A 26,794-nucleotide genomic window follows, 5' to 3' on the forward strand; every position below is an offset into this window, starting at 1 on the left:
GCTGGGCCAATCGGAGGCGGATGGTGTGAGCCGGGCTCCGCCTCTTCGCCCGGAGATTTCCAGCGGTGGGGAGGGCAACCGAGCGGACAGACCGACCGACATGGAGGTGCAGTGCGACAGCGAGACCTTGCAGGCGCTGCGGGATGTGGCCAACCGGCTCCGCGTCCTCTCCATCCGCGCTACCTGCGCCTCCAACTCCGGGTGAGTGCCGGCCGCCTCCCTCCCTCTACATCACCCAGCCGCTTACCCCCTTCTCTCTCTCTCTCTCCCTCAACCACCCCTTGTACCTCCCTCTCGATTTTCTCTCTTCGTTCCCCTCACTCTCTCCCCTCTTTTATTATGGTCTTCCCTCCCCTCTTTACCCTTCTCTTCACCCCCTCCGCTCTCTCTCTAATGGAGCCTGACTCTCTCTCTATCTGTGTGTCTCTCTGTCTGTCTGTCTCTCTCTATGTCTGTGTCTCTCTCTCTGGGCAGCGACCGCTGGTTCTGTCCACGTTCACTGCCGCTGCACGTTTTTGCATCGCCGGCGTGGTGCTTCCGTCCTCCTTCCCCCACCCCCCCCCCCATCTTACTTCTCCTCCTGAGGAACTGCCCCCGCACCGTGGGGAGAGGAAGAGGTGTGTGTGAGCGTGAGCAGGCGGGGTCAGGGGGTGGTTGCACGACGAGTCGGTCTCTACCCTGGGGCACGTTCCTGCACAAGGATCTGATAAGGCAGCCCAAGCAGGTGGCACAGGAAGCTCCTCTGGGAGGGGGGGGGGGAGATCGATTCTAGACACGATGTGCCATTCTATTCTTTCTCTCTCTCCCCCCCCCCCCCCACCCCAGCCTTTTCACTGTAGAGCATTGGGGTTAGTGAAAGTTCACATCAGGATTGAGAGTCGCTTTCCCTGAAACTCTGGTTAGGCCACATCTGCCACTCTCAAGGTGGAAGAACATTTCATTCATAGCTTTCAACCTGATGGCCTAAACATTTCTCCTTGTAATTTTCCCCTTCTCCCACCCCCTTTCCTCTTCTGTTCTCTGCTCTGGCCCCTTGCCTCTTTTTCTCACATGACTATCGCTACTCCCTGGGTCCCCTCCTCTGTCCCCGTTCTCCCGGGGTCCACTCTCCTCTCCTATCAGATTCCTTCCTCCCCAGCCCTTTACCTTTCCCACTCACCTGACTTCACCTATCCTCCTTCCCGCAAATTTTCATTCTGGCGTCTTCCTTTCTTTCCAGTCCTGATGAAGGATCTTGGCCCAAAATGCCCACTATTTCTTTATTTCCCTAGATGCCCCTGACCTGCTGAGTTCCTCCTGCGTTGTGTGTGTGTTGCATTCAGTTCTGGTTGCCTCCATTGCAGGAAGAGTTTGGGGGCTTTGGAGAGCGCAGAAGAGGTTCGCCAGGATGCTGCCTGGATTAGGAGGGCAGACAAACTTGGATATTCTCTGAGGCAGTGATCTGAGGGAAGATCTGATCAGGTTTGGAAAATAGTGAAGGTGTGGGTAGTGTGAACAGCCGGGGTCACAATAGATTCCCAGGGTCAGACTCAGAGTGAAGCTCCCTCCACACCGTCCCACCACACACTCCCGGGGTCAGACACAGAGTGAAGCTCCCTCCACACCGTCCCATCACACACTGCCGGGGTCAGACACAGATTGAAGCTCCCTCCACACTGTCCCACCACACACTCCCAGGGTCAGACACAGAGTGAAACTCCCTCCACACCGTCCCATCACACACTCCCGGGGTCAGACACAGAGTGAAACTCCCTCTACACTGTCCCATCACACACTCCCAGGGTGAGACACAGAGTGAAACTCCCTCTACACTGTCCCATCACACACTCCCGGGGTCAGACACAGAGTGGAGCTGTGCTGACTGAGCTGGGAGAAATCGAGGGAAAACTACTGCATAAAGTTCGTGAGATACTTTAGAGGCTGGTCAAAAAGTCTCTTGGACACCTGAGTGAGAAGCTGGTTTAGTGTGGAAGCTTCGTTTGGAGTTTTTCTTTCAGTTTGAAATGGGTTCGTTGGCGGCCGCTAACTGTGTAGCACCCAGCTGCGGCCGCTGGCAACTCGCCAGGAAGCCGTGTCGCTCCAAAAACCGGAGGTAAATGCCGTTGTTCCCCCACTGACATCGGGGTAACGTCCCTCCTCCTTATCTTCCTGATTCTTGTTCGGTGTTGGAGCTGGAGCATCAGTAGAGACTTCTTGACCTCTCACGGCCTGGGAGTTCCTCAGGACCGACGGAGCCTTTCCTGGCATTGGAATTTCTGGCGCCAAGCCAGCAAGGTACTGTCGTGGACAAACCTTTCCGGCCAGTTACTCGACTCGTTGCAGGACTTTATAACCGGCACTGTCGTATATTTCTTAACTCGGACATAGTGCCAACATGCCGGACTGGTCTCCAGGGAGTTGCAGGCCTTCGGGGAGTTATGCAAGGGCAGCTGCCTCCCCGGCCTCAGACAACGCCCTGTTTTGGTCGGTGAAGGTGGAATGCGGGGTGCAATGTATTTTGCGCCCTGGAATGACTCTAGAAAAGTGTGTGGAGGCCATGAAGGACCTGGTGGGGAAAGGTGGTATTTTGGCCACCGAGAAAGAGTTTGGGAAGGCAGTGTTCTATCTGGCGAATGAAGAGTTAGTGCACCGGGCTCTAAGCAGGGGGTTTACGGTAGAAAACATCTTTTTACGGATGGAGCTGGTGACAGCCTCCACACAACACATCGTCCTCAGCCACATTAAGCTTTTCATTCCCAATGAGGACCTGCTTCTCCCACTGGCCCATTTAGGGCAAATGAGGTCGGAGATAACTGCCATCTGACACAAATTTAAGAGATGCACCCTCTGCTCTGTAATCTTTCCGGCGTCAGGTATTCATGCAGCTGGAAAGGGAGGACGATGTTGAGGGCCGGTTTACTGTCCGTCACGAGGGGGTAGATTATCAGGTGTATTGGAGCTCCGAGCGCCCACGGTGCCATGCGTGCAGGGAGGTGGGGCACTTTCGGAGGGACTGTCCTACCACTCGAAACCCTAGGGAGTTCACTTCGGGCACCAGTGCCCCAGCTACCTCTGCCCCTGATCCTACTCCTGCGCCTGCACCTGCGCTTGTACCTCACCCTGCCCCTGCCCATGATCCTGCCCTAGCCCCTCACCCTGCCCCTACCCCTGTCCCTACTCCTACGGTTGGGTCAGTCCCTGCTCCTGCCCCTGTGGCTCAGGTGGGGGACGGGGTGGAGCCTGTGTGGGGCAAGAAGGCAAAGAAGAAGTCCAAACGCCCTGAAGAAGACTGCAGAGCTCACGCCCATTTGCCCTGAAGTGGAGCGTGAGGCACGGGGACGTGCGCAGTTAGACGGGGCGATGGAAGCGGAGAGTACCGCCCTATCGGTGAATCCTGTACCTGCGTGCTCCTCTGGCATGAGGGAATGTTCCCCAAAGAGGGCAGGGAATGTAAATGTGGGGGAGTCCCAGGAAGGGGTGGGAATCCGGGCAAAGGTTGGTTCTAAACCTGAGTCCCTAGATGTAGCCACCAGTCCTGTGGTAGATGGTGTGGTTGTGTAGAAAGCCTGTGGTAGCCCTGCTTGCACAAATGAGACAGCCCTGGAGTCCTCCACTCAGGACTTAGTAGTAAGCGCCTCCCTGGAGGCAAGTGATTTGAATAGTGTAAGCAAAGCTCTCCCATCCTCAGCATCAGGCTGCCTGTGAATCCCTTGGACCAAAGGTGCCGGGGTCGGTGCAGTTCGGGTGTGTGGATCGACTCAGTCTGAGCTGCTTGTCGGGCCCAGGCCCCGCAGCCTTGCCCTGGAGCCGAGTCCACACAACTTGAACCGTCTCTCCTCGACACAATCCCATTCAGGGATGCAAGTAGGAGGTATCTGTATGGGCTGCTGCTCCACACCCTCCACTTCCTTGCCCTTGTCCACCGTCCCGACACGCCATGGCGGGCGGTCTTTCCACCTAGAGGTGAGGGGGGTCCCCAATGGAAGTCCCTTTACGAGGGGGTTCTTCCCATGCACCTTGGGGATCTGGGCTGGAGGGTGCTACATAGGGCGGTGCCCTGTAATAAATTCTTCAGTCTGTACACGGATCTCCCAGCCGCATGTTACTTCTGTGGGCTGGAGGAGACTGTGTACCATATGTACATGGAGTGTGCGAGACTGCAGCCCCTTTTCGCATATTTGCGTGGGCTGCTTCTCGCCTTCTGGTCGCATTTCAGTCCCACCCTATTTATATATGGTCATCCAGTAAGGAGGGGGGCACAGAGGGATGAGGATGTCCTTATCAGCTTGCTCCTGGGGCTGGCGAAAACTGCCATCCGTGGCTCCTGAAAACGGGTGGCAGGAGGATCTCCCCGGCGGACTGCCTGGCAATGTTTAGGGGGTATGTTCATGCCCGGGTGAATATTGAAAAGGAATATGCACAGTCCACGGCGACCATAGGGGTGTTCGGGACCGCTGGGCTCCGTGGGGTGTAAATGCCATCATTGATGGAGGTGGTAATATTTTGGTTTAATGTGTATTGTCTGTTTGTAGTGAAGTAATTGTGTTAGTCACTGTTTTGTAATATTGCATAGCACCGATATTTGTAATAAAGAATTTTGTTCAAAAAAAGGGTCAGACAGAGTGAAGCTCCCTCCACACCATCCCATCACACACTCCTCTCACTTGTAAACCCCGTCAACTGTCTTGACTGTCAACTGCACTCAGTGTTGGCAGACTCTCTAACCGTGCCATGTACATTCTCACTAAATCACTGATATACTGTAGATACACTCCAAGGAATAAAATCCCAGCCTGTCCAATCCCAGCCTGTCCAAACTCTGTCCGTAACTCAGCCCCTCGAGTCCTGGCAACGTCCTCGTAAATCTCCTCAGCACTCTTTCCATCTTAATGGCATCTTTCCTCTGGTGAGGTGACCAGAACTGAGCACAGTACTCCAAGTGCGGCCTCGCCAACATCTCGTTCAGCTGCAAGATGATGTCCCAACTCCTGCATTCAGTACCCTGACAGATAAAGGCCGGCATGCCAAACATCTTCAGCGCCCTGTCTACCTGCGATGCCTCTTTCACAGAACCCTGTACCCATACCCCTGGGTCCCTCGATTCTGCAACATTTAGCAGTTCGCTCAATGGCCTACCTGAACTGGTCTGCCCGATACCTCCTGTACCTAATAAAGTGGCTTCCGAGCGAATGCTAAATACAGATCACGATCAACAACACTACAAAAAAAATACTGACAGAATCTATATTAAGATGTTCCTATCTCTATCCAGATACCATCCCTATTAGATACCTCCATTTTACCGAAAAAGTGGTCACTTCGGTGTGTTTTTAGTCTCTTGCTGCTGTAGCCCGACCATTTCACGGTTCGGCATGTTGTATATTTAGAGACGCTCTTCTGCGCACTACTGTTGTATCGTGGTTATTTGAGTTACTGTCACCTTCCTGTCAGCTTGAACCAGTCTGGCCATTCTCCTCTGACCTCTCTCATTAACAAGGCGTTTTCACCCACACCCACAGAACTGCCGCTCACTGCATGTTTTTTGTTTTCCTCACCATCCTCTGTAAATCCTGGAGACTGTTGTGCCTGAAAATCCCAGGATATCAGCAGTTTCCGAGATGCTCAGACTACCAATAATCATTCCAAGGACAAAGTCACTAAGATCACATTTCTTCCCCCATTCTGATGTTTGGGTGGAACAACTGAACCTCTTGACCATGTCTGCGTGCTTATTGACTTGCTGCCGTGTGATTGGCTGATTAGCTAACAAACAGATGCTGGAAATCCAAGCAACACTTATAAAATGCTGGAGAAACTCGGCAGGCCGGGCAGCATCTATGGGGGGGAAAGTACAGTTGATGACTCAGGCCGAGACACTTCAGCAAGACTGGAGAAAAAAAGATGAGGAGTAGATTTAAAAGGTGGGGGAAGGGAGAGAGAAACACGAGGTGATAGGTGAAACCAGGAGGGGGAGGGATGAAGTAAAGAGCTGGGAAGTTAATTGGGTGAAAGAGATACAGGGCTGGAGAAGAGGGAGTCTGTTAATGAACGGGGGAGTCAGGGAAAAGGGACACAAGCAGGAAGATGGGAAGGAAGAGTTTGAAGAATCAAAGTGAAAATCGTGGGGGGGGGGTGGTGGTTTGCGACTGTTTCCATTTGGGGGCCTACACAAGCACGCATACACATACTGTACATGCTGGAGGGACTTTGGGGTGAGGCTGACTGATATGAGAACTGGCCCCTCTCTCCCCCTCACCGACACTTGACCTTGTGCTGGGGGAGTGGTGGAGGGGAGGTTTGTGGTGAGGTGGTGCACTGATTTAAGAGTTGACCTCTCTCTTCGCCCTCACAGACACCCGACCTCGTGTTGCAGCGCGGCCGAGATCCTCTCTGTCCTGTTCTTCCGCGTGATGCGGTACCAGCCGGACCAGCCTCGCGATCCCAGCTCTGACCGCTTCGTGCTCTCCAAGGTAAGGGGGTAGAGGAGGGCTTCTCAGGGTGATCATTCTGTCTCGTTGCCTCCCTTTTACCCTGTTCTGCCTCTCCCCGCATTCCCTCTCCGTTCTGCGTCTCTTCTGTTCCCTCCCCCAGTCCCATCCTATCCATCACAGCACGGTCCGGTACGACATTTCACATGTGCAGGAATATAATTTACTGATGCACCGTAGAGAGCATCCTGTCTATGAACGTAAGAAACTGCAGAGAGTTGTGGATACAGCTCAGCCCAGCACTGAAACCAGCCTCCCCTCCACGGACTCTTCCTGCTGTCTCAGTAAAGCAGCCAGTGTAATCAAAGAACCCACCCACCCCGGTCTTTCCCTCTTTGACCCTCTACCATCGGGCAGAAGATACAGAAGCATAAAAGTATGTATGTACCAGCAGGCTTCTTCCCTGCTGTTATAAAACTATAGAATGGACAGATTTTTGACTTCACAACCTTGTTGTGATCTTGCACCTTATTGTCAACCTGCATTGCACTTTCTCTGTAACTGTGACACTCCCTTTTGCATTCTGTTATTGTGTTACCTCAATGCTCAGTTCTGTGTGATCAGTGTGCAAGACAGATTTTTCACTGTATCTCGGTACCTATGACAATAATAAACCCACTCTAATTCCATTTCTTATCACTCATTCTCCCTCACATGAACATTTATTCTTTCTTCCCCCCCCCCCCCCATGGGGCAGAAGATACAAAAACCTGAAAGCACGTTATCACCAGGCTCCTTACGTGCCGTGTTGTATGACGTGGGCGATTATGATCTTTCCATGACCGTGATTGTTCTTGGCAAATTTTTCTACAGAACAGGTTTGCCATTGCTTTCTGGGCAATGTTGGACACCACTGTCTTCTTTAAATTAATATTTTTAAGAGATTTATACTTTTTAACAAACTCATATATTTTTCCCAATCACTGGCAGAAAGCAGTATAGTAGCTAAACTAACGGTTTATCACCTTTCTCATTTTTCATTGCCCAAGTATTAGCACCTGTGTGATGTAACTGTTTTAATTATGTAGCCTATTAGCTAGTTTATCGCTATCTAAGGAATTTTTCAAAGTGATTTTTTCAGAAATGCTGTCTTTGTTCTTTTGTCCATATACCTCTCAGCATTGTTTGTCAGCTCTTTATTTAGTTTGCTTCTGATTAGTATATTTGTTTGTTCTCTAAAATAAACTGAAATCTTAGAGTTAAGAGTACTTGGTCATTCTCGACTCCTGGAAGAACACCAAGGATCAGAAATTGATCAGAGTTTCAACAGCATTGTCTCCAAAAGACTGGTATCGATACTCTTCAGAGTCAGTGGTCGCATAACCAGGACTTGCTCATATGATCTGATCCCCTGGCTTCACGATACCTTGGTCGAGGGGCTAAGCAGGTGCTACCCCTTTGCCCAGGGGTGCCCTGCAGGCTAGCGGAGGGTAGGAGTGCCTGACACCTCCTTTGGTAGGGATGTATCTGCACTCTGCCCCCAGAGTGAGGGACAGCTTTCACCCCGCTGTTTAAAAAAACTATTGAATGGGCCTCTTGTATGCTAAAAGGAGATCTCCCAGCCTGCCTCATCGTGGCCCTTGCATCTCGTTGTCTATCTGCAGCGCACTTTCCCTGACTGTGACACTCTATTCTGCAGTCTGTTCACCTTTAGTACCACCTCCATGTACTGACGTGCGGATTGATCTGTTTCCTGTGTTGTGCCGTTCTGTGGATTGAAGAGCTAGTAGGCCAGAGAGGGATCAATGGCCTCTTTACGCTGAGGGGTCCCCCAGCTGTTAGATGCGGAGCAGAGGATGTGACAGTGAGTGACTGCTAACCTGTGTGTATGTCTCTGTCTCTCTCTGGTCCCAGGGACACGCAGCGCCCATCCTGTATGCCGTGTGGGCAGAGGCGGGCTATCTGAAGGAAGACGAGCTGCTGAACCTGAGGAAGAAGGGATGCCTGCTGGAGGGGCATCCTACCCCGGTAACTAGGCCACGGGTGGGGAGTCGGGGACAAGAAGGGAGGGAGGCAAAAGGCAAGACACGATAGGCCGGTTAGCCTGAGTTCGGTGCCCATCAAACGCTCCACGTACCCTTTCGTTCCCAGAATTATTCTTGTGACCCTCCCCTGAACCCTCTCCAATGTCAGCACATTTTCTTTCTTCGATAAGGGGCCCAAAACTGCTCACAATACTCCCAAGTGTGGTCTGACCAAAGTCCTATAAAGCCTCAGTGTTAAAGATGAGGTTTCAGGGTACCAGGAGGCTTGTGATAAAATGGGCCAAAGTCAGCACGGTTTCCTTGTGGGGAAAATCTTCCCTGGCAAATCTGTTGGAATTCTTTCAGGAAATAGCAGGTGGGGTACACGAAGGAGAGTCGGTGGATGTTGTGTACTTGGATTTTCGGAAGGTCTTCAGTAAGCTGCTGTTCATGAGGTTGCGCACGGTAGAGTCCATGGTACGGCAGGGAAGATGCTAGCATGGATAGAGCAGTAGCTGATAGACAGGAGGAAGCACTGGGAATAAAGGGAGCCTCTTCTGGTTAGCTGCCAGTGATCAGTGATGTTCTGCAGGGGTTGGTGTTGGGACCGCTTCTTTTCATGTCATATGCCAATGATTTGGATGACAGAATTGATGGCGTTGTGGATAGGTTTGTGGGTGATAGGTGGAGGGGCAGGTTGAGGAAGCAGGGAGACTGCAGAAGGACTTGGACAGATTAGGAACGCGGGTGAAGAACTGACAGATGGAATACATTGTGTGTGAGTGTACGATGATGCACTTTGGTAGAAGAAATAAAGGCATAGACTACTTTCTAAACGGTGGGCAAATTCAGAAATCTAGGGCAAAGGGGACTTGGGAGTTCTTGTGTGGGATCCTCAAAAGCAGGGGTTCCCAGTATTTTTTCATGGCATGGACCAATACCATTAGTCAATGGGTCCACGGACCCCAGATTGGGAACCCCTGCCTTAAAGGTTAACCTGCAGGTTGGGGTGGAGGTGAAGAAGGCAAGTGCAATGTTAGCAGCATTTTCAGAGGACTAGAATATAAAAGCAGGGATGTAATGCTTAGTCAGATCGCACTTGGGAGTAGTGCGAGCGGTTTTGGGCCCCTTACCTAATAAAGGATGTGCAGGCTTTGGAGGGAGTCCAGAGGAGGTTCACGAGAATGATCCCGGGAATGAAAGGGTTAACGTGAGGAGCACTGAACCTCTTCGACCGGAGGGCAGTGAACCCAGTGGAATTTGTTGCCACAGACGGCTGTGGTGGTTGGTAAGGGGGTTCAAAGACAGGAGAATGGGGTTGAGAGGGAAAATAAATAAGTCACGATCGCATGGTGGAGAAGACTCGATGGGCTGAATGGCCTAATTCTGCTCCTCATGGACAGAGGGCGGGAGGGGTGGGGCCAAAGGGAAGGAGGTTGAGGGTCTAATGACTGATCGATGAGGCAGAGGGTCAAATGGTGGGTTGGGGAGGGATCCAGGGGATGGTTGGAGCGAGGTCAGGGGCAGCAGCTGTGGTGGGGGGGGAAACAAGTCTACTAGTGGAGATGACAGAGGGTAGGACAGGGTTGGTAATTGTGCGGAAGGAGGTAAGGGGAGGATCCAGTAGTTGGGAGGGATAGGGTCAAGTAGTTGAAAGGGAGGGGTGCACAGGGGCTCAGTAAGAGTGGTGGGCGAAGGGGCTGAACTGGAGGGACCCTGTGCCAGTCTGTCTGGGATCTTGCCATGCGGGGGAGGGGAGAGGTAGGCCACCTGCCCCCTCTCTCTCACACTGGGTCTCCCTTCTGTCCGCAGAAGCTGCCCTTCGTGGACGTGGCGACGGGGTCGTTGGGTCAGGGGCTGGGGGCGGCCTGCGGGATGGCCTACACCGGCAAGCACTTTGACCGGGCCAGGTACGTCTCTCCTCCACCCACTGGTGAATTTTCCCTGCCCTCTCTCCAGCTCAGCGTCGGCCCTCCTGTGCCACGGTGAGGGGACCCTTAGGGTGCAGGAGCAACACCGTACATTCCACCTGGGTAGCCTCTAGCCTGGTGGCATTAATATCGACTTTCCCCTTCCGGTTTAAAAAAAAATTCCTGCACCCCCCCCACCTTCTTATTCTGGCATCTTCCCCCTCCCTTTCCAGTCATGAAGAAATGTTGATTTTATTCACTTCCAGAGATGCTGCCTAACCTGGTGAGTTCCTCCAGCACTTTGTGTGTTGCTTAATGCAATCCTCCGTATACACGTTTCCCCCGCCATCCGAAGGTAGAGCGTGCCTATGAAACCGTTCGTAAGCCGAAATGGTGTAAAGCGCAGAAGCAATTACCATTAATTTATATGGAAAAATTTTTGAGCGTTCCCAGATCCAAAAAATATCATACCAAATTCACATAAAACCTAAAATAACAGTAACATATAGTAAAAGCAGGAATGATATGATAAATACACAGCCTATATAAAGTAGAAATAAAGTGCGTACAGTGTAGTTTCACTTACCAGAATCCGGAAGATTTAGCCAAAACGGATTTGTAGGGGAAAAAAAAATCAGCACGTACACGCATGCGCGCACACCTGCCCGCGCCGCGCAAGCCTTCACGGTCATGGTAGTCTTTCTCGGGGTAAGCACAAGTTTAAAGCAGGCGTTTTTTTTTTCCGTAAAAGCGAAGATCCTCTTTCGGTTAGCGAAAACAGTTACTAATGTAGGTCTTTCGTAGAAGCAAAGTGGCGTAAAGCGACCATTTGTAAAACGGGGGACATCTGTAGCTGCGCACAATACTCCAAGTGACATCTTGTACAGCTGTAACATAATCATCCCAACTCCTGTACTCGGTGCCCTGACCGACGAAGGCTAACTGTGCCAAACGTCATGTTCACTGCCCTGTCTATCTGAGATGCCACTTTCTGAGAGCTATGCACCTGTACCCCTGGGTCCTTCCGTTCTGCGGTAGTCTCCACCGTTCGTGTGAAGGTCCTACCCTCGTTTGTCTTCCCAAAATGCGCACCTCACACTTAAACTCCATCGGCTGCTTTGTGCTCCGTCTCTCCCTGTTCCCCGCCTTCTGCTGGCCGTCTATTCCGGTAATGGCTGATGGGGTCGATCTTTCTCTCTCTTTTTTCCGCTCCCAAGCTACCGGGTGTTCTGCCTGATCGGGGACGGGGAGGCCTCAGAAGGGGCCATATGGGAGGCGATGGGCTTCGCGTCCTTCTACCAGCTGGACAACCTGGTGGCCATCTTCGACGTCAATCGGCTGGGGCAGAGCGAGCCCGCGCCCTTGGCGCACCAGGTGGAGGTCTTCCACAAGCGCTGTGAAGCCTTCGGGTGAGTCAGCCGTGGGTGGGGTGGGGTGATATATGGATGACTGACGCTCGGGGTGGGGGGTGGGTTGGAAGACGGAAGGCTGACCCTCTGCTTGTGCTCCTGGCCCCCCGCAGCTGGAACACCCATGTGGTGGACGGACATGACGTCGAGCAGCTGTTGCGGGCCCTGGGGCCGGAAGGGACGGTCCCTGGCCGCCCCACCGCCATCGTGGCCAAGACTTACAAGGGCCGAGGGATCAAAGGTGAGTGGCCCCCTTCCTGAGGGAACTGACCCATCTCTGCCCACCCACCCTCTCCTCATCACCCGGCTCCCCTTCCTGCCTTGGCTCGACCCCTCATGATCACCCACTTCTGGCCCTTGGCCCCGACCCTCCAGACTGCGGTAACCCATACCCCAGTGATCTCACCCTGCCCCTTGTCACTTGACCCTGCCTTAATGTATGCCCCACCCCTTACCTCAGTGGCCACACCATTTCATTTCCTCTTCCTCCTGGACTTGACCTATTGGCCTTGGGGAACCCCCTTCACACACCCCCACCCCATCGCCACACACATGGCCTCTCCTACACTTTTGGCCCAGGCCCCACTCCCTCTTATCCTAAACTCTGCCCTCTCACTTGCAAATCCCTGACACCCCCCTATCTCTCTCTTCTGCCCCCCACCCCCATCCACAGGAGTGGAAGACATGGAAAACTGGCACGGGAAGCCGATTCCGAAGGACCGGGCCAAGGCGGTCATCGAGGACATCCAGAGCCAGATCCAGGGCCTGGCCGCCCCCACCCCGCCATCTCCCACCGACACTGTCCCCCCAGCCGACCTCTCGGAGATCAAAATGCCCTCGCCCTGCGGCTACAAGCTGGGGGATAAGGTACGTGTCAGGGAGGGTTCCCCGTGAACCGTGATGTGTCAGGGAGTCCTGGCAGGCTCTTCGGTCCATCTAGACTGTGCTGACCAGGACTGTTCCCTTTGGCCCATGTCCCTCTAAACCAGGGGTTCCCAACCGTATACCATGGACCAATACCATTAAGCATGGACTCAGATTTGGAACCCCTGCTCTAAACCTTTCCTGTTCATGTGCCTGCCTCAACCACTTCCTCTGGCAGCTCGTTACTTATACGGACCACCCTCTGGGTGAAAATGTTGCCCCTCGGGTTTCCCTGTCACCTTTAACCTTTGCCCTCTAGTTCCTGATTTCCCTGCCTTACGGGAAAGAAGAGGTGAATGCGCATGACCTATGCCCTTTTGGGATTTTGCTGCTCAGTCGTCCGTTATGTGTCGTGTCATATGACGTGGGCGATCATGGTCTTTCCATGACCATGATTATTCTTGGCAAATTTTTCTACAGAAGCGGTTTGCCATTGCCATCTTCTGGGCAGTGTCTTTACAAGACGGGTGACTCCAGCCATTATCGATACTCTTCAGAGATTGTCTGGTGTCAGTGGTCACATAACCAGGACTTGTGATGTGCATCAGCTGTTCATATGACCATCCACCACCTACTCCCGTGGCTTCACATGGTCCTGATTCAGGGAGCTAAGCAGGTGCTACACCTTGCCCGAGGGTAACCTGCAGGCTAGCGGAGGGAAGGAGCGCCTTACGCCTTTGGTAGAGACCCCACCCTGCCATCTGTGGAATTTTATACACTCCTATAGGTTGCCCCTCAGTTTGCTACGCTCCAGTGAATGAAGACCTAACCTACCCAGTCTCTTGTGCTAATTCAATCTCTCGAGTCCCGGCAACATCCTCTTAAATCTACTCTGCTCTCCTTCCGGCTTAATGACATATTTCCTACTGCAGGGCGACCAGAGCTGAAAACAATATTCAAAGTGTGGCCTTGCCAATTGTTCAATTGCAACATAACATCGCAACTGCTGTACTCAGTGCTCTGAGTGCTAAACGCTTTCTACCTGTGACACTATTTTCAGGGAACTGTGTACCTATACCTCTGGGACTGAACATTAACTATGGAAGTCCTACTCTCATTTGTCTTCCCAAACTGTTAACACCTTGCATTTATCCGAATTAAACTCCATCTGCCATCAATGGGCCCATTTTCCCAGCTAATTGGGATCTCTCTGTAAATCCTGAAAACTGTTACTGCCAATGGTAATTATTTTAATGTCATCTGCACACTTACCAATCACACCTTGTTCTTTCTTGTCCACTTTGTTGAATCCTTGTTTGTGTCGGCCTCTCTCTTTCTCTCCAGATTGCCACGCGCAAGGCCTATGGCCAAGCCTTGGCCAAGCTGGGCCGCGCCAGCCCCCGAGTGGTCGCGCTCGACGGGGACACCAAGAACTCCACCTTCTCTGACCTCTTCCGCAAGGAGCATCCCGAGCGGTTCGTGGAGTGCTACATCGCAGAGCAGAACATGGTGAGTGGCGGGGCATGTATCACTGGCCCCTTGCTTGGGGTGGGGTTGGTGGGTGGGGAACATCTCCAGCTGCCCTTCCCAAACTTCCCCCAACTTTCTCTGGCCAAGGTCAGCAAGCACAGGGAAGCACCACCATGAGCAAGTTACCCTCTCCCTCCCACCCAAAGTCCAGCCGGCCATTCCTTCATCAGGTCTAAATCCTAGCACTCTCTCCCCTGATGGGGCAGTGAGAATGCCTTCCCTACACGGACTGTGGTGTGGAGGTGGGAGAGAATTGTTCCAGTTCGGGGTGGGGGTGGGGGAGAGTCTGAGATAACTGCCGGCCTCTTGCCTGCATCTGAAAGAGTCTGCTTGGACCCTAGAACCAGGAGTGAGATGGACGGGCAGAAAGGCCTCTCGTAGTGTTCGTGGTTGGGTGGCCTATTTGATTGTATGATTGAGAGGGAGGATCAGCAAAATCAAAGAGCTGATTATGAACTTCAGGAGGAGGAAACCAGAGGTCCATGAGGCAGTCCTCATCGGGGGATCGGAAGTGGAGAGGATCAACAGTTTTAAACTCCTTGACATTTCACATGTTTATTTCATTTCGTGATGCGGGGTGGTGGAGGCTCTTCTGGCCTTTTGGGCCATGCTACCCCACCACCCTGATTAACCCTAACCTAATCACGGGACAGTTTACAATGACCAGTTAACCTACTTGGTACGTCTTTGGACCATTGGAGAAAACCAGAGTGGCCAAGGGGAAAACCATGCATTCCATGGAGAGGACGTACAGAGACCCTTTAGAACAGGGATCCCCAACCTTTTTTGCACAATATTCACAATATTGACAATATTCTTGTCGACCTGGGGGTTGGGGGGGGGGGTGTTCAAGAAGGGTTAAACTCACCTCAACATGTCTTTTACAGTTAGGGTTGCCAACTTTCTCACTCCCAAATAAGAGACAAAATTAGCAGTCAAATCCCGGGACACTTGCATTTATGAAGGAGAGAGGAAGAGGAGAGCCATCCGCAGTACCACTGATGTGGCAGAGAGGGCCTCAAGATGGCTGTGGCTCAAAAGAGGTGAGCCATGGAGTCAAAAGTAGCTAGCCATCTGGACACAAGCTGGGGTCTGATCAGCCCCGGCTGGGTCACCTGGAGGAGGTTGTATGATGTTGAAAGACCCGAAACACCCGATGATTCCAGGAACATCACTGAAGATGTGTCCAGAAGCATCAATAGATGTATGTACACAGTTAGTTAGGATTGCCAACTTTCTCACTCCCAAATAAGAGACAAAATTAGCAGTCAAATGCCGGGACCCTTGCATTTACCCCAGAAAGACTACCATGACCATGAAGCCTTGCGCGGGCACCTATGTGCACATGCGTGACGTGCGCATATGTGGCGTGCGCATGCGCGTACGTGCCGATTATTTTCCCCACAAATCGGTTTTGGCTTAATCTTCCCGACTACACTTGTTACGTACTCCGTAACTGGGTTGCCAAACCAGCAGAAATGGACCACTTAGTTGGAGTCTGGATTACTGGAACTAAGAAAGTTTTATTAAAGAAATAAGCAACACAGTACTCGAATAGTAAGGATATAAATGCAACAGGTTAGCAATGAATAAACACACATGTACACAGAACTAGGATAATAGGATCAATCAAGCTCTATCGCAGTCTAGGGGTAAAATGATCAATCACAAGTAACACAGAGTTCAGTTTAGTTCAGTTCGCAGTAATCGCCGTCGTGCTGTTGGGGAGAGAGAGAACGAATGACTATGCAAATCGGATTCCAAACAGACCTTTGATATTCCTCGCAGTTAGCTTTCGGGCGAGCCCTTTGTAATGTCTTCTAAGGTCACCGACTGTGACCCCTCCATTCCAGATACGATCGTTCTTCTGTGGTGAACCCGGCACCTAGGCAAGGGCGGACACACACACCGGGTTCCCGCCCGACCGCACCTTTCCACCCTGTGCATCTATGGCTGGTCCCGCGACCAGACCTCCAAAACTCCCACCAACTTGTGGGGGCACACCGCTTCCAGGGTCTCGTTACCTCGTGGAGCCGTGTGTCCCTTGCCTTAGCGAACCTGTTCCTTTTATCCCCCTGCTGGGGTATCGCCTGTCCATCAAACTTCAAACAGTTCAAAGTAACCGGTCTCTGACAATACTCGGAACTGTGTCTCCTTTCGGTAATCTCTCTCGTCTCTCTCTTATTAGCATTTTGAATGTTCCCCCATTGTCCTCTTATCGGCATCAATCTTCTGATAACTGGTTCTTTTGTCACACACTGTACATACATTATTTCTACTTTATATAGGCTGTGTATTTATCATATCATTCCTGCTTTTACTATATGTTAGTGTTATTTATTTTCGGTTTTATGTGTTATTTGGTATGATTTGTTAGGTTATTTTTTGGGTCTGGGAATGCTGAAAAATTTTTCCCATATAAATTGATGGTATTTGCTTCTTCGCTTTACGCCATTTCGGCACGAAAGGTTTCATAGGAATGCTCTACCTTAGCGGGGGAATACGGGACAAGGGCGGTCCCCTATGGGACAAACCAATTTAGCCCAATATACGGGACGTCCCAGCAAATACGGGACAGCTGGCAACCCTATGTTCAAGTTCAACAGTGCGTGACAGGGAATGAGGAAAGGTGCAGCTGACTGGTATCGTTTCCTCGCGGCCCGGTAGCGCATGCTTTGCGGCCCGGTGGTTGGGGACTGCTGCTTTAGAGAATGGCGCCAGAATTGAATTCCGAAATCCGGAATACCGAGCTGTCACAGCATCACGGTAACCTCTACTCTACCATGGTGCCCAACGGCATCAGAGGATGTGCCTTGGGACCAGCACGTAACTGCCTACTACTGTCTCAGAAGTTTGAGTAGGTTTGGCACATCATCAAGAACTTTTGACAAACTTCTGTAGCTGCACGGTGGTTGTGGAAACATCAAGGCCCAGGAATGGAGAAGCTTACAGAAAGCACGGCAGCTCAGCAGCGAGCGGAATGATTTATTGGCGTTCAATTCCTGCTGCTGGCTGTAAGGGATTTTGCTGTTACCTATGACCTTCAGGCTCCTGACTTCACTCGCCTCAACTCTGAACTGTTTCTCTGACCTACAGACTCATTTTTGAGGTCTCCTTACAACTCGTGTTCTCGGTATTTTTTTTTATTTGGACAGTTTGTCATCTTCTGCTCAATGGTCACTTGACCCGGTGAGGGTCTCGTCCCAAAATGTATATTCCCTTCCGGAGATGCTGCCTGGCCTGCTGAGTTCCTCCAGCTTTTTTGTGTGTGTGTGTGTTGCTGAGGTTACTGATCAGTCTTTGTTTAAGTAAATTTCTTTTGTATTTCGTGGTTTTTCCTGTGACTGCCTATAGGAAAGTGAATCTCAGACTAGTATATGGTGACGTACACAGACTTTATAATTACAAGCGTAGTGCATGTCTGAAATCAGAGTCCACGTGTATGGTGGAATCAGGAGCTGGGGCGATGGGCGGAAGGGTCTTTGTGGTTGAGTGGTGTTAATTTTTGGGAGGCAGCTGGGGCTGTGCAGGGATTGGTGGAGTCGGTTACTTCGCTGAAGGGTCTCGGCCCAAAATGTCAACTCTTTTCCATCGATGGTGCCTGGCCTGCTGAGTTCCTTCAGCAGTTTTGTGTGTGTGTGTTGGTGTTGCTTGGATTTCCAGCATCCGCAGATTTTCTCTTGTTTGCGATCGGGTTAGATTCCCTCCATTCCCCCCCCCCCCCCCACTTGGGGTATTGCGTTCAGTTCTTGGCGCCTCGTTGTAGGAAGGATGTGGGAGCTTCAGAAAGGGTGCAGAGCAGATTTACTGGAACGTTGCCTGGACTGGAGAGCGTGTCTCACGAGGGTGGGTTGAGTGAGCCAGGGCTTTTGTCTCCGGAGTGAAGGACGACAGAGGTGTACAAGATACGAGGCATAGATCGAGCGGACAGCTGGAGACTTTTTCCAAGGGTGGAAATGGCTGAGGCAAGGCAGCGTGATTTTGAAAGTATAGGAGAATGTCTGAATTGGGGGGTGCTAGAGGCAGATACATGTGGGTAATTTAAGAAACACTCAGATAGGCACGTGGACAATAGTAAAATGGAGGGCTTTGTGTGAGGGAAAGGGTAAAGGGCTGGCATAACATTGTGGCCCAAGGGGGTTTACATTATGTAACCCATTCTTTCTTCTTGCCCCGTCCCGCAGATCAGCGTGGCGGTCGGCTGCGCCACCCGTGACCGGACCGTGCCCTTTGCCAGCACCTTCGCGGCCTTTCTGTCCCGCGGCTACGACCAGATCCGAATGGCTGCCATCTCCCAGAGCAATGTCAACCTGTCCGGGTCGCACTGCGGCATCTCTATCGGTGAGTACACCCACCTCCCTGCCCCAACTGGTACTGGGGGGGGGGGGGGTGTCTGGCGTCGCGGAGAGGCTAGTCAGCACCCCTCTCCCATAACACTGCGCTGCTCGACACAGGGAAGATTTCCTGACTGGGCATTTGGGTGTTGGCGGGGGTGGGGGGGAGTCGGCCTACAGTTGTGATGATCTTGGTTTGATTCACTGATTCTTCTCTCTCTCTCTTCCCTACCTCCAATCCCTTTTCTTTCCTTCTTTCACCCTCTGCCTCTCCTCTCTCTCTGCCTCCCAGGTGAGGACGGGCCCTCCCAGATGGCCCTAGAGGATATCGCAATGTTCCGGGCCATCCCCACCTGCACTGTCTTCTATCCTAGTGACGCGGTGTCCACGGAACGAGCCGTTGAGCTGGCGGCCAACACCCAGGTAACTAGGAGCCCTCCCCTCAACCCCCCCCCAGTAACACACAGTGCCCCTCATGCACCCATCATTCGGTCCGTCCATACGGGGGGCGGGGGGGAACTCTGTGTGGTTCTGGTCTCTGCGTTGAAGGATGTGCGGGCGACAGTGAGAGAGGGCAGAAGAGACTCCCCAGGCCGCTGGGCGGAATGGATGCCCATGGTTGCCGGACGAGCTCGATTTGTCCCCCTGCCTGAGGGGAGGCCGGACTATAAATGAGATTCTGCAGATGCTGGACATCTTGACCAACTCACAGACAAAGCTGGAGGAGCTCAGCAGCATCTATGAGTCTGGGGAGTAAACAGCTAGTGTTTCGGGCCAAGACCCTTTCTTATCAGGACTGGAAAGGAAGGGGACAGTAGGTCTTCACCTATCACCTTCCAGCCTCCATTCGTCCCCTCCTAATTCTGGCGTCTGCCGCCTTCCTTTCCAGTCCTGAAGAAGGGTCACGGCCCAAAATGCCGACTGTTTATTCCTCACCTGATGGGCTGAGTTCCTCTGGCGTTTTGCAGGTGACTGTATAAGAGGGGCCCCCTCTGCTGGCTGGGGTCAACCACGGATGCTGCGTCCTATCTGCCTTTGTAATACGTGAGCCGGGGCAGTACGGTATGGAGAGCGTAACGTAACAAGTTCCCCCTCTCCATGAATCCAGAGGAACAGCAGAGACCAGGTTTGTCACAGGATTTGCCAGTCAGTGTTGAACTCCATGTTGGACTGCCTTCGGGACCACTGCTCCAAATTTTCCCTCCGGGCTTACTCCTGAAGCCTTCCCCATGAGTGGGTATGGCCGCAAGACAGCGGAGGCTTGAGATCAGAGTTTTCCTTCTGGATGAGCTGATGAGCCTTGTCTGCCCGAAGCAACCGGTTTCAAGGTGTCAGTAACCCGCCTTTGCCCCTTCTGTCAGTGGAAACGGTTCCACTGGGTTCAGTAGCTAAGCCACACGTGAAGGCCAGGAGCTGGACTTGGTTGTCAGAGGCTATTTGAGACATGCGCCGTTGGGAGCATTTAATACATAGTGGAGAGCTTATCCCCATTAACAACCTGGCTATGACAGTCTTGAACTTCAAACTCAGTAATTGGAGTTGCCAGTCAACGTTGAACTCGATGCTCCAGCTCCAGATTTTTCGTTGGGGTTTGCCCCGGTCTTCCCTTATTATGTACCTACCTTATTCGCTTTTTAAAAATCATGACAATCATAGGTAGGGTTCGTTTCTTAAGGTTGTTGCAGCCGGGGATGGTAATGGGAGACAAGCTCCCCGTACCTATTAAATGCTCGCAATGGCATGTGTCTCAAATAGCCTCTGATAACCAGGTCCACCTACTGACCTTCACGTGTGGCTTAGCTACCAAGCCTGGTGGAATTGTTTCTACTGGCAGGAGAAGGGGAAAAGGCACCTTAAAATCAATCGTTTCGGGCAGGTGGGGCTCCTCAACCGGAGATGGCAGCTCACCTAGCAGGAGGAAAACTCTGATCTCAAGCCTCTGCTGTCTTGTGGCTGTATCCTCTCACGGGGAAGGCTCGGGAGTAAACCCCGAGGGGAAAATTCTGGATCTGGAGTCTCCAAGGCTCTATGTTGAGTTCAATGCTGACTGGCAACTCCTGCGATGTTGTTGGTGCCAAGCTGTGTCAGTCTCTACCGTTGCTTTGGATTCATCGACTTCCTGGAGAGGGGGAGCCTGCTGCATTGGCAACAGCTTGCTCTCCGTATCGTACTGCCCTGGCTTGCGTACCTAGACAGTTAAGATGCAGGATCCATGGACGACCCTGGCCAACGGAGGCCTCAACGTAGGTAGGGTAGTCTTTTTCTCCTCAAAGTCAGGTGGAAAGAAGAAAGCCGTGGTTGACAGGAATAACAGGGGAATTCCTACAAGAAGTTAAATTCTACAAGAAGTGCAGGTACTGGAGAGGGGGCAGGTTAATCATCACACAATGCCTCTGTCAGTTCCCGCTTCTGCCCCTCTCCCTTCCCCTTTCCCCAATATGATTCCCCTCTCCCTTCCCCCAACATGATTCCCCTGTCCCTTCCCCGTTCCCCAACATGATTCCCCTCTCCCTTCCCCGTTCCCCAACATGATTCCCCTCTCCCTTCCCCGTTCCCCAACATGATTCCCCTCTCCCTTCCCCGTTCCCCAACATGATTCCCCTCTCCCTTCCCCGTTCCCCAACATGATTCCCCTCTCCCTTCCCCGTTCCCCAACATGATTCCCCTCTCCCTTCCCCGTTCCCCAACATGATTCCCCTCTCCCTTCCCCGTTCCCCAACATGATTCCCCTCTCCCTTCCCCGTTCCCCAACATGATTCCCCTCTCCCTTCCCCGTTCCCCAACATGATTCCCCCTCCCTTCCCCTTTCCCCAACATGATTCCCCTCTCCCTTCCCCCAACATGATTCCCCTCTCCCTTCCCCCAACATGATTCCCCTCTCCCTTCCCCCAACATGATTCCCCTCTCCCTTCCCCCAACATGATTCCCTCTCCCTTCCCCTTTTCCCAATATGATTCCCCTCTCCCTTCCCCCAACATGATTCCCCTCTCCCTTCCCCAACATGATTCCCCTCTCCCTTCCCCCAACATGATTCCCCTCTCCCTTCCCCTTTTCCCAATATGATTCCCCTCTCCCTTCCCCTTTCTCCAATATGATTCCCCTCTCCCTTCCCCTTTCCCCAACATGATTCCCCTCTCCCTTCCCCCTTTCCCCAACATGATTCCTCTCTCCCTTCCCCCTTTCCCCAACATGATTCCCCTATCTTTGCCTGCTTCCCACTCTCAGTCCACAATAGAGACCCGTATCAGTCAAGTTTATCACTCACGTATGTCACAAAACTTTTTTGTGGCATCAATACAGTGCAATACATAAAATTAGCACAGTACTGTGCAAAAATCTTGGGTGCCCCAGCTCATAGACACACACACACATTCCCCCCACCGCCCCAAAGACTTTTGCACAGCACTGTAGGTAGGATGAATGCACCAGGTCCTCTCCCCAGGGTACAGGTTTTATGATAGAGAGGGGAGAGGTTTAATAGGAATCTGAGGGGTAACTTTGAGGTGGTCTGTGTGTGGAAAGAGCTGCCAGAGGAAGTGATTGAGATGAGTACGTGAACAACATTTAAAAGACGCTTGGACAGGTTCATGGGCCGGGGAAGTGCAGAGGGACAGGGGCCAAGTGGGATGAGCACAGATAGGCATTGTGGTCGGCCTAGACAAGATGGGCTGAATGGCCTGCTCCTGAACTCTGCCCTTCTGTGACTTGGTGGAATGGATCTTCTGGCCCTGGCACCAGTTTTCATTGAAGCCGAGATGTTGGCGCGAGCCCAGACGGGTCTTATAATAGGAGGAAGGGTGGGCAGGGCTCGTCTGGTTGGCAGGAAGTGTTTCTGCTTCTGCTGTTGAGTGGACCCTGCGGTGCAATGGTGCCGGCGGTTCGGGAGTGGGTACCAGGTTTTGTGCTCCTCGCTGCTCAGCACCGTCCTGGTTTCTCGATCACCACCCTTCCCTCACCTTTGTGTGTCTCTCTTCCTCCCTCCCCCCAGGGTATCTGCTTCATTAGAACCAGCCGCCCGGACACCCCCGTCATCTACTCCAACGAGGAGCCCTTCGCCGTTGGCCAGGCCAAGGTGAGTGCTGGGTGGGGGCTGGAGGGAAATCGGTCGCTGGTTCGATTTTGGGCGCCTTGGTGTGGGGAGTGGGGATGCTGTGCTTCATGAGGTGTGTGTCAGTGCCTGGGAGTTACCTGGCTTTACTATTGTCATGTTTACTGGGGTACAGCGAGGCGCTGTTCTGTATCCCAGCTGTACAAGTGAGTTCATCGCAGCAGGCCATCGAGGTAGACCAAGGGGAAAGCAGTAAGAGAGCGCAGAATAAAGGGTTACACTCACAGAGAGAGTGCAGTGCAGGCAGACAATGAGGTGCAAGGGCCTCGGTGAGGTCCAGAGTCCATCATTCAATCGTTTTATACCAGTGTGGTAAAATGGTCCTTGAGCCTGGTGGGACGCGCTTTCAGGCTTTTGTATCATCTGCCTGATGGTGGAGGGGAGAAGAGAGAATGTCTGTGGTGGGGGGAGGGCCATTTTCTGATAGCTCCCCCTTCACCATTCCCCATCTTCTTTTCCCTCCTCACCTTAGCTCCTTGCCTGCCCATCGGCTCCCTCTGGTGCTCCTCCCTCTCCCCCTTTTCCTTCCATGGCCTTCTGTCCTCTCCTGTCAGACTCCCCCTTCTCCAGCCCTGTATCTCTTTCACCCATCAACTTCCCAGCTCTTCACTTCACCCCTCCTGGTTTCACCTATCACCTGGTGTTTCTCTCTCCCCTCCCCTCCCCTCACCTTTTAAATCTACTTCTCGGCTTTTCTCCCCCACAGTTCTGCGAAGGGTTTCGGCCCGAAACGTCGACTGTACACTTTTCCATAGGCGCTACCTGGCCTGCTGAGTTCCTCCGGCATTTTTGTGCGTGTGACTGCCCGATTTAACACAGGCCTAATCACAGGACCATTTACAATGACCAATTAACCGACCAACCAGTAGATCTTTGGACTGTGGGAGGAAATCGGACACCCAGAGATCGTTCTCCTACATGGTCACAGGGAGAACGTGCAAACAAGTAGCAATGCAGTTGGAGAGGATGCTTTCTATGGTGCATCAATTATTGGTTAGGGTTGATGGGAGATGGGTTGAATTGTTATTTTTTTTAGCCATCTGAGGAAGTAGAGTCATTGGTTGAGCTTCCTTGGCTGTGTTGTCTGTGGTTGGAGCAGGACAGGCTATTGGTGGTGTTGACTACTAGAAACTCAAAACTCTCAACCCTGTCGGTCTTCGATGTAGAAAGGAGCATGGTTTGTTCAGCGTTCCCCTTCCTAAAGTCAGTGACCAACTCGTTAGTCTGGTCGACCATGAGGGAAGGTTTGTTGGCAATGACACCACGGCACTAGGCCCCCTGTCTCCCTCCTGTACCCCGAATCTTTGTTATTTGAGATGCAGCCCTCTGCGAGCTTACACGTGGAGCAGGGCCTGGCCTCGCAGTGGTGAGTGTACAGGGAGTAGAGTGGGGTGCGGGGGTCTGAGGGCGCAACATCGTGGAGCTCTGGTGGTGGTGGGCGTTGCTGTATCTCCTCGGTAGACCGCTCATTGAGATGGGTGTCACTGCTCTTGCCCTGCGCAGGTGGTCTTGCAGTCGGACGCAGACAAGGTCCTGGTCATCGGGGCTGGCATCACCCTCCACGAAGCCCTGTCCGCCGCCAAACAGCTGGCGGGCGAAGGTGAGAACCCGAAATCTGTGCCCACTGCTGTCTGTTGCACACTGCTTCCCGGTCCTACCCCACACACCCCTTGTGTCTCTTCTCTCCCTCCCCCAACCCATCTCCCCTTCCAGGAGCACCTGTATTCCCCACCACAGGAGCAGGCTGTTTGGCCCATCATGTCGGTACTGAACATGATGCCAAATCTCTTCTGCCTGAACAAGGTGCACCTCTGTGTAAATCTTGAGTATTCACGTGTTTACCTTGTGGCCTCTTAAATGCTCCTATTGTGTCTGCTTCTACTGGCATCCCTGGGGGCTCATTTCAGACACCCACCACTCTTCCAGGTAATAAATTTGCCCTGCACGTCTCCTTGCCCTCCCCTCACTTTAAATGAATAAATTCTAGTATTGGACATTTGAAACTACCCCCCCCCCCCCCCCAAACCTTGTGTATTGAGTTACAGCGTGGAATAGGCCCTTCCGGGCCAGGAATCCTCCTGGTTTTAACCCTAGCCTAACCACAGAATAATTTACAATGAGCAATTAACCTACCAAACAGTATGTCTTTGGTCTGTGGGAGGAAACTCGAGCGGTCACGGGGAGAACGTACAACCGCCTTACAGACAGTGGTGGGAAATGAACCTGGTACTGTAAAGTGTTGTGTTAACCACTATGCGATCACACCCATACCCCCCACCCCAAAAGCAGCTACTCTGTGTATGCCTGTCTGCACAAAAGTGCGCAGATGCTGGAAATTCACCCACCTGCCAGCTTAAACTCAGCGAGACAGCTTCCGCCGTCTCGGCCCGAAACGCTGATTGTTTACTCATTTCCATGGACGCTGCCTGACCTGCTGAGTTCCTCCAGCGTTTCGTGCGTGGTGCTCTACACACACCCATTCGGTTTCCTGTCAGCCCACAACTGCTCCGGAGAGAACGAAGTGAGAGGGGAAATGTTTTAAAGTCCCTTTATCTCCCTCTCTCCTTCGCCTCCCCTTTCCTCCTTCCAGAGGAAACAACCCAAGCTTGTCCAGCCTCTCCTGGTAGCTCACACCCTTTAACCCAGGCAGCATCCTGATGAACTTCAACCAAGGTTTCCACATCCATCCGGGAATGGGGTGACCAACATTGCACACGTTAAACCGAAGTTTTACACGGCATCTCTGCGACTTCCTCACTCTGTGACTCAGTGGCAGGCAATAAGCCTTTGCTGTGCTGTGCAACGCCCACATTCGCTCTCCCTGTCACGCCGTGGGCTCCGATAAATTTGCAGGGGCTTAATTGCTCCACGTCTGTGTATGTGAGAGGCAGAATAGTGGGGGGGGGGGGGGGGGGAAGCTCATGAATGGGAATGTGGGGGAATGAAATGAGCGATCGCGTACCACCGGAGACTGGGTGTGCTGTAGGACCAGTTTCGAGACCCTGGAATCCTTTGGTTCAGTAGTTTGACTGACCACCCGTTCCCTCCATTTTGCTCTTCTGTTATTACTCCCCCTACCCCCACCCCACCTCACTCTCCACTTCACCCGTTCTCCAGGAATCGGAGTGCGTGTCCTCGATCCCTTCACCATCAAGCCGCTGGACGTGGCCACCGTCGTCTCCAACGCCCGGGCGGTTGGAGGGAAGGTGATCACCGTGGAGGACCACTACCCCGAAGGTACCCGTTGGTGGGAACCCCTGCCTCTGCCGGGGCGTGGGGTGGGGAGGGAGGTGGAGATGATGGGCGTGTGGGAGGGTGATGTGGAGGGATAGAATGGAGGGAAAGAGAGGTGGAAGTGTGGGGTCTGTGGGTGGGGAGGGGGCAAGTGCTGAGATGGGGTGTGGGAAAGGGTGGTGAGGAGTTGCACCATGCTGAGGGAGTGTCCTCAAACTAAAACATCTCCCCTTCTCTCCTCTCTCTTCCCCCCCCCCACCCCCCAACAGGTGGTATTGGTGAAGCCGTCTTTTCTGCCGTCTGCACAGACCCCAGCATCCAAGTGCGCCAACTGGCAGTGCAGGGAGTGGCCTGGAGCGGGAAGCCGGCGGAACTGCTAGCCGCGTTTGGAATCGACGCCGGATCGATTGCCACTGCCGTCCGCTCCTTCCTGGCCAATTGACAACTCTTTCCCCCCCACCTCCCCTCCACGGTCTGGTCCCTTTGTCCTTCTGAAACATTCCAATCAAATGGTGACCAATCTGGGGCCCTCACTTCCCTCTCCCTACTCCCAATCCCATTACCCTGACGAGAGCCCCTGTGATCAAAGTCACGAAAGAACAAATAAACGTTGACGTGTGTACTGCAGTTGTGTCACCTGGATTCTTTTTCCCAGACCGGTCTGCAATTCTTCACCTAGCCCCCTGGAACACCATTGTGGAATGGGCTGATTCCAGGGGGCTACTCCACTGTTAAGGTCTTGGTTGGACAGCTCTTTGGTCTGGATACTTACCACGGGCAAGCATTTCTGGCAGTGTTCAGGGCTTTCTTCATCGTGTCAATAGCTCAGTTTTGATTACTGTCAGTAGTGAGTTCTGGGTGGTGACAGGAGCACCGTCACACTCAGCTGTAGAAGGGCTCTTCATTGCTGTTTCTGCTTTACCAGTGAGGGTTTTTGGCCTTGAGCCAATCCTGGAGGACTGGTGGAGCACTCT

The 26,794-nt window shown here is 52.6% G+C and overlaps 1 protein-coding gene across 1 annotated transcript; it reads left to right on the forward strand.

Annotated features, from left to right (window-relative positions):
* On the forward strand, positions 1-26,447 carry tktb (transketolase b). Its single transcript, XM_072246359.1, has 14 exons — positions 1-201; positions 6,332-6,449; positions 8,322-8,435; positions 10,244-10,341; positions 11,559-11,750; positions 11,864-11,991; positions 12,424-12,617; positions 13,959-14,123; positions 18,329-18,485; positions 18,771-18,901; positions 22,467-22,550; positions 24,090-24,186; positions 25,704-25,823; positions 26,090-26,447. The coding sequence occupies exons 1-14, from the start codon at positions 101-103 to the stop codon at positions 26,260-26,262; spliced, it is 1,872 nt and encodes a 623-aa protein (XP_072102460.1). The 5' UTR covers positions 1-100; the 3' UTR covers positions 26,263-26,447.
* Positions 26,448-26,794: the final 347 nt, after the last annotated feature.

This window comes from Mobula birostris, chromosome 29, assembly GCF_030028105.1.
Source record: "Mobula birostris isolate sMobBir1 chromosome 29, sMobBir1.hap1, whole genome shotgun sequence".
Taxonomy (NCBI): Eukaryota; Metazoa; Chordata; class Chondrichthyes; order Myliobatiformes; family Myliobatidae; genus Mobula; species Mobula birostris.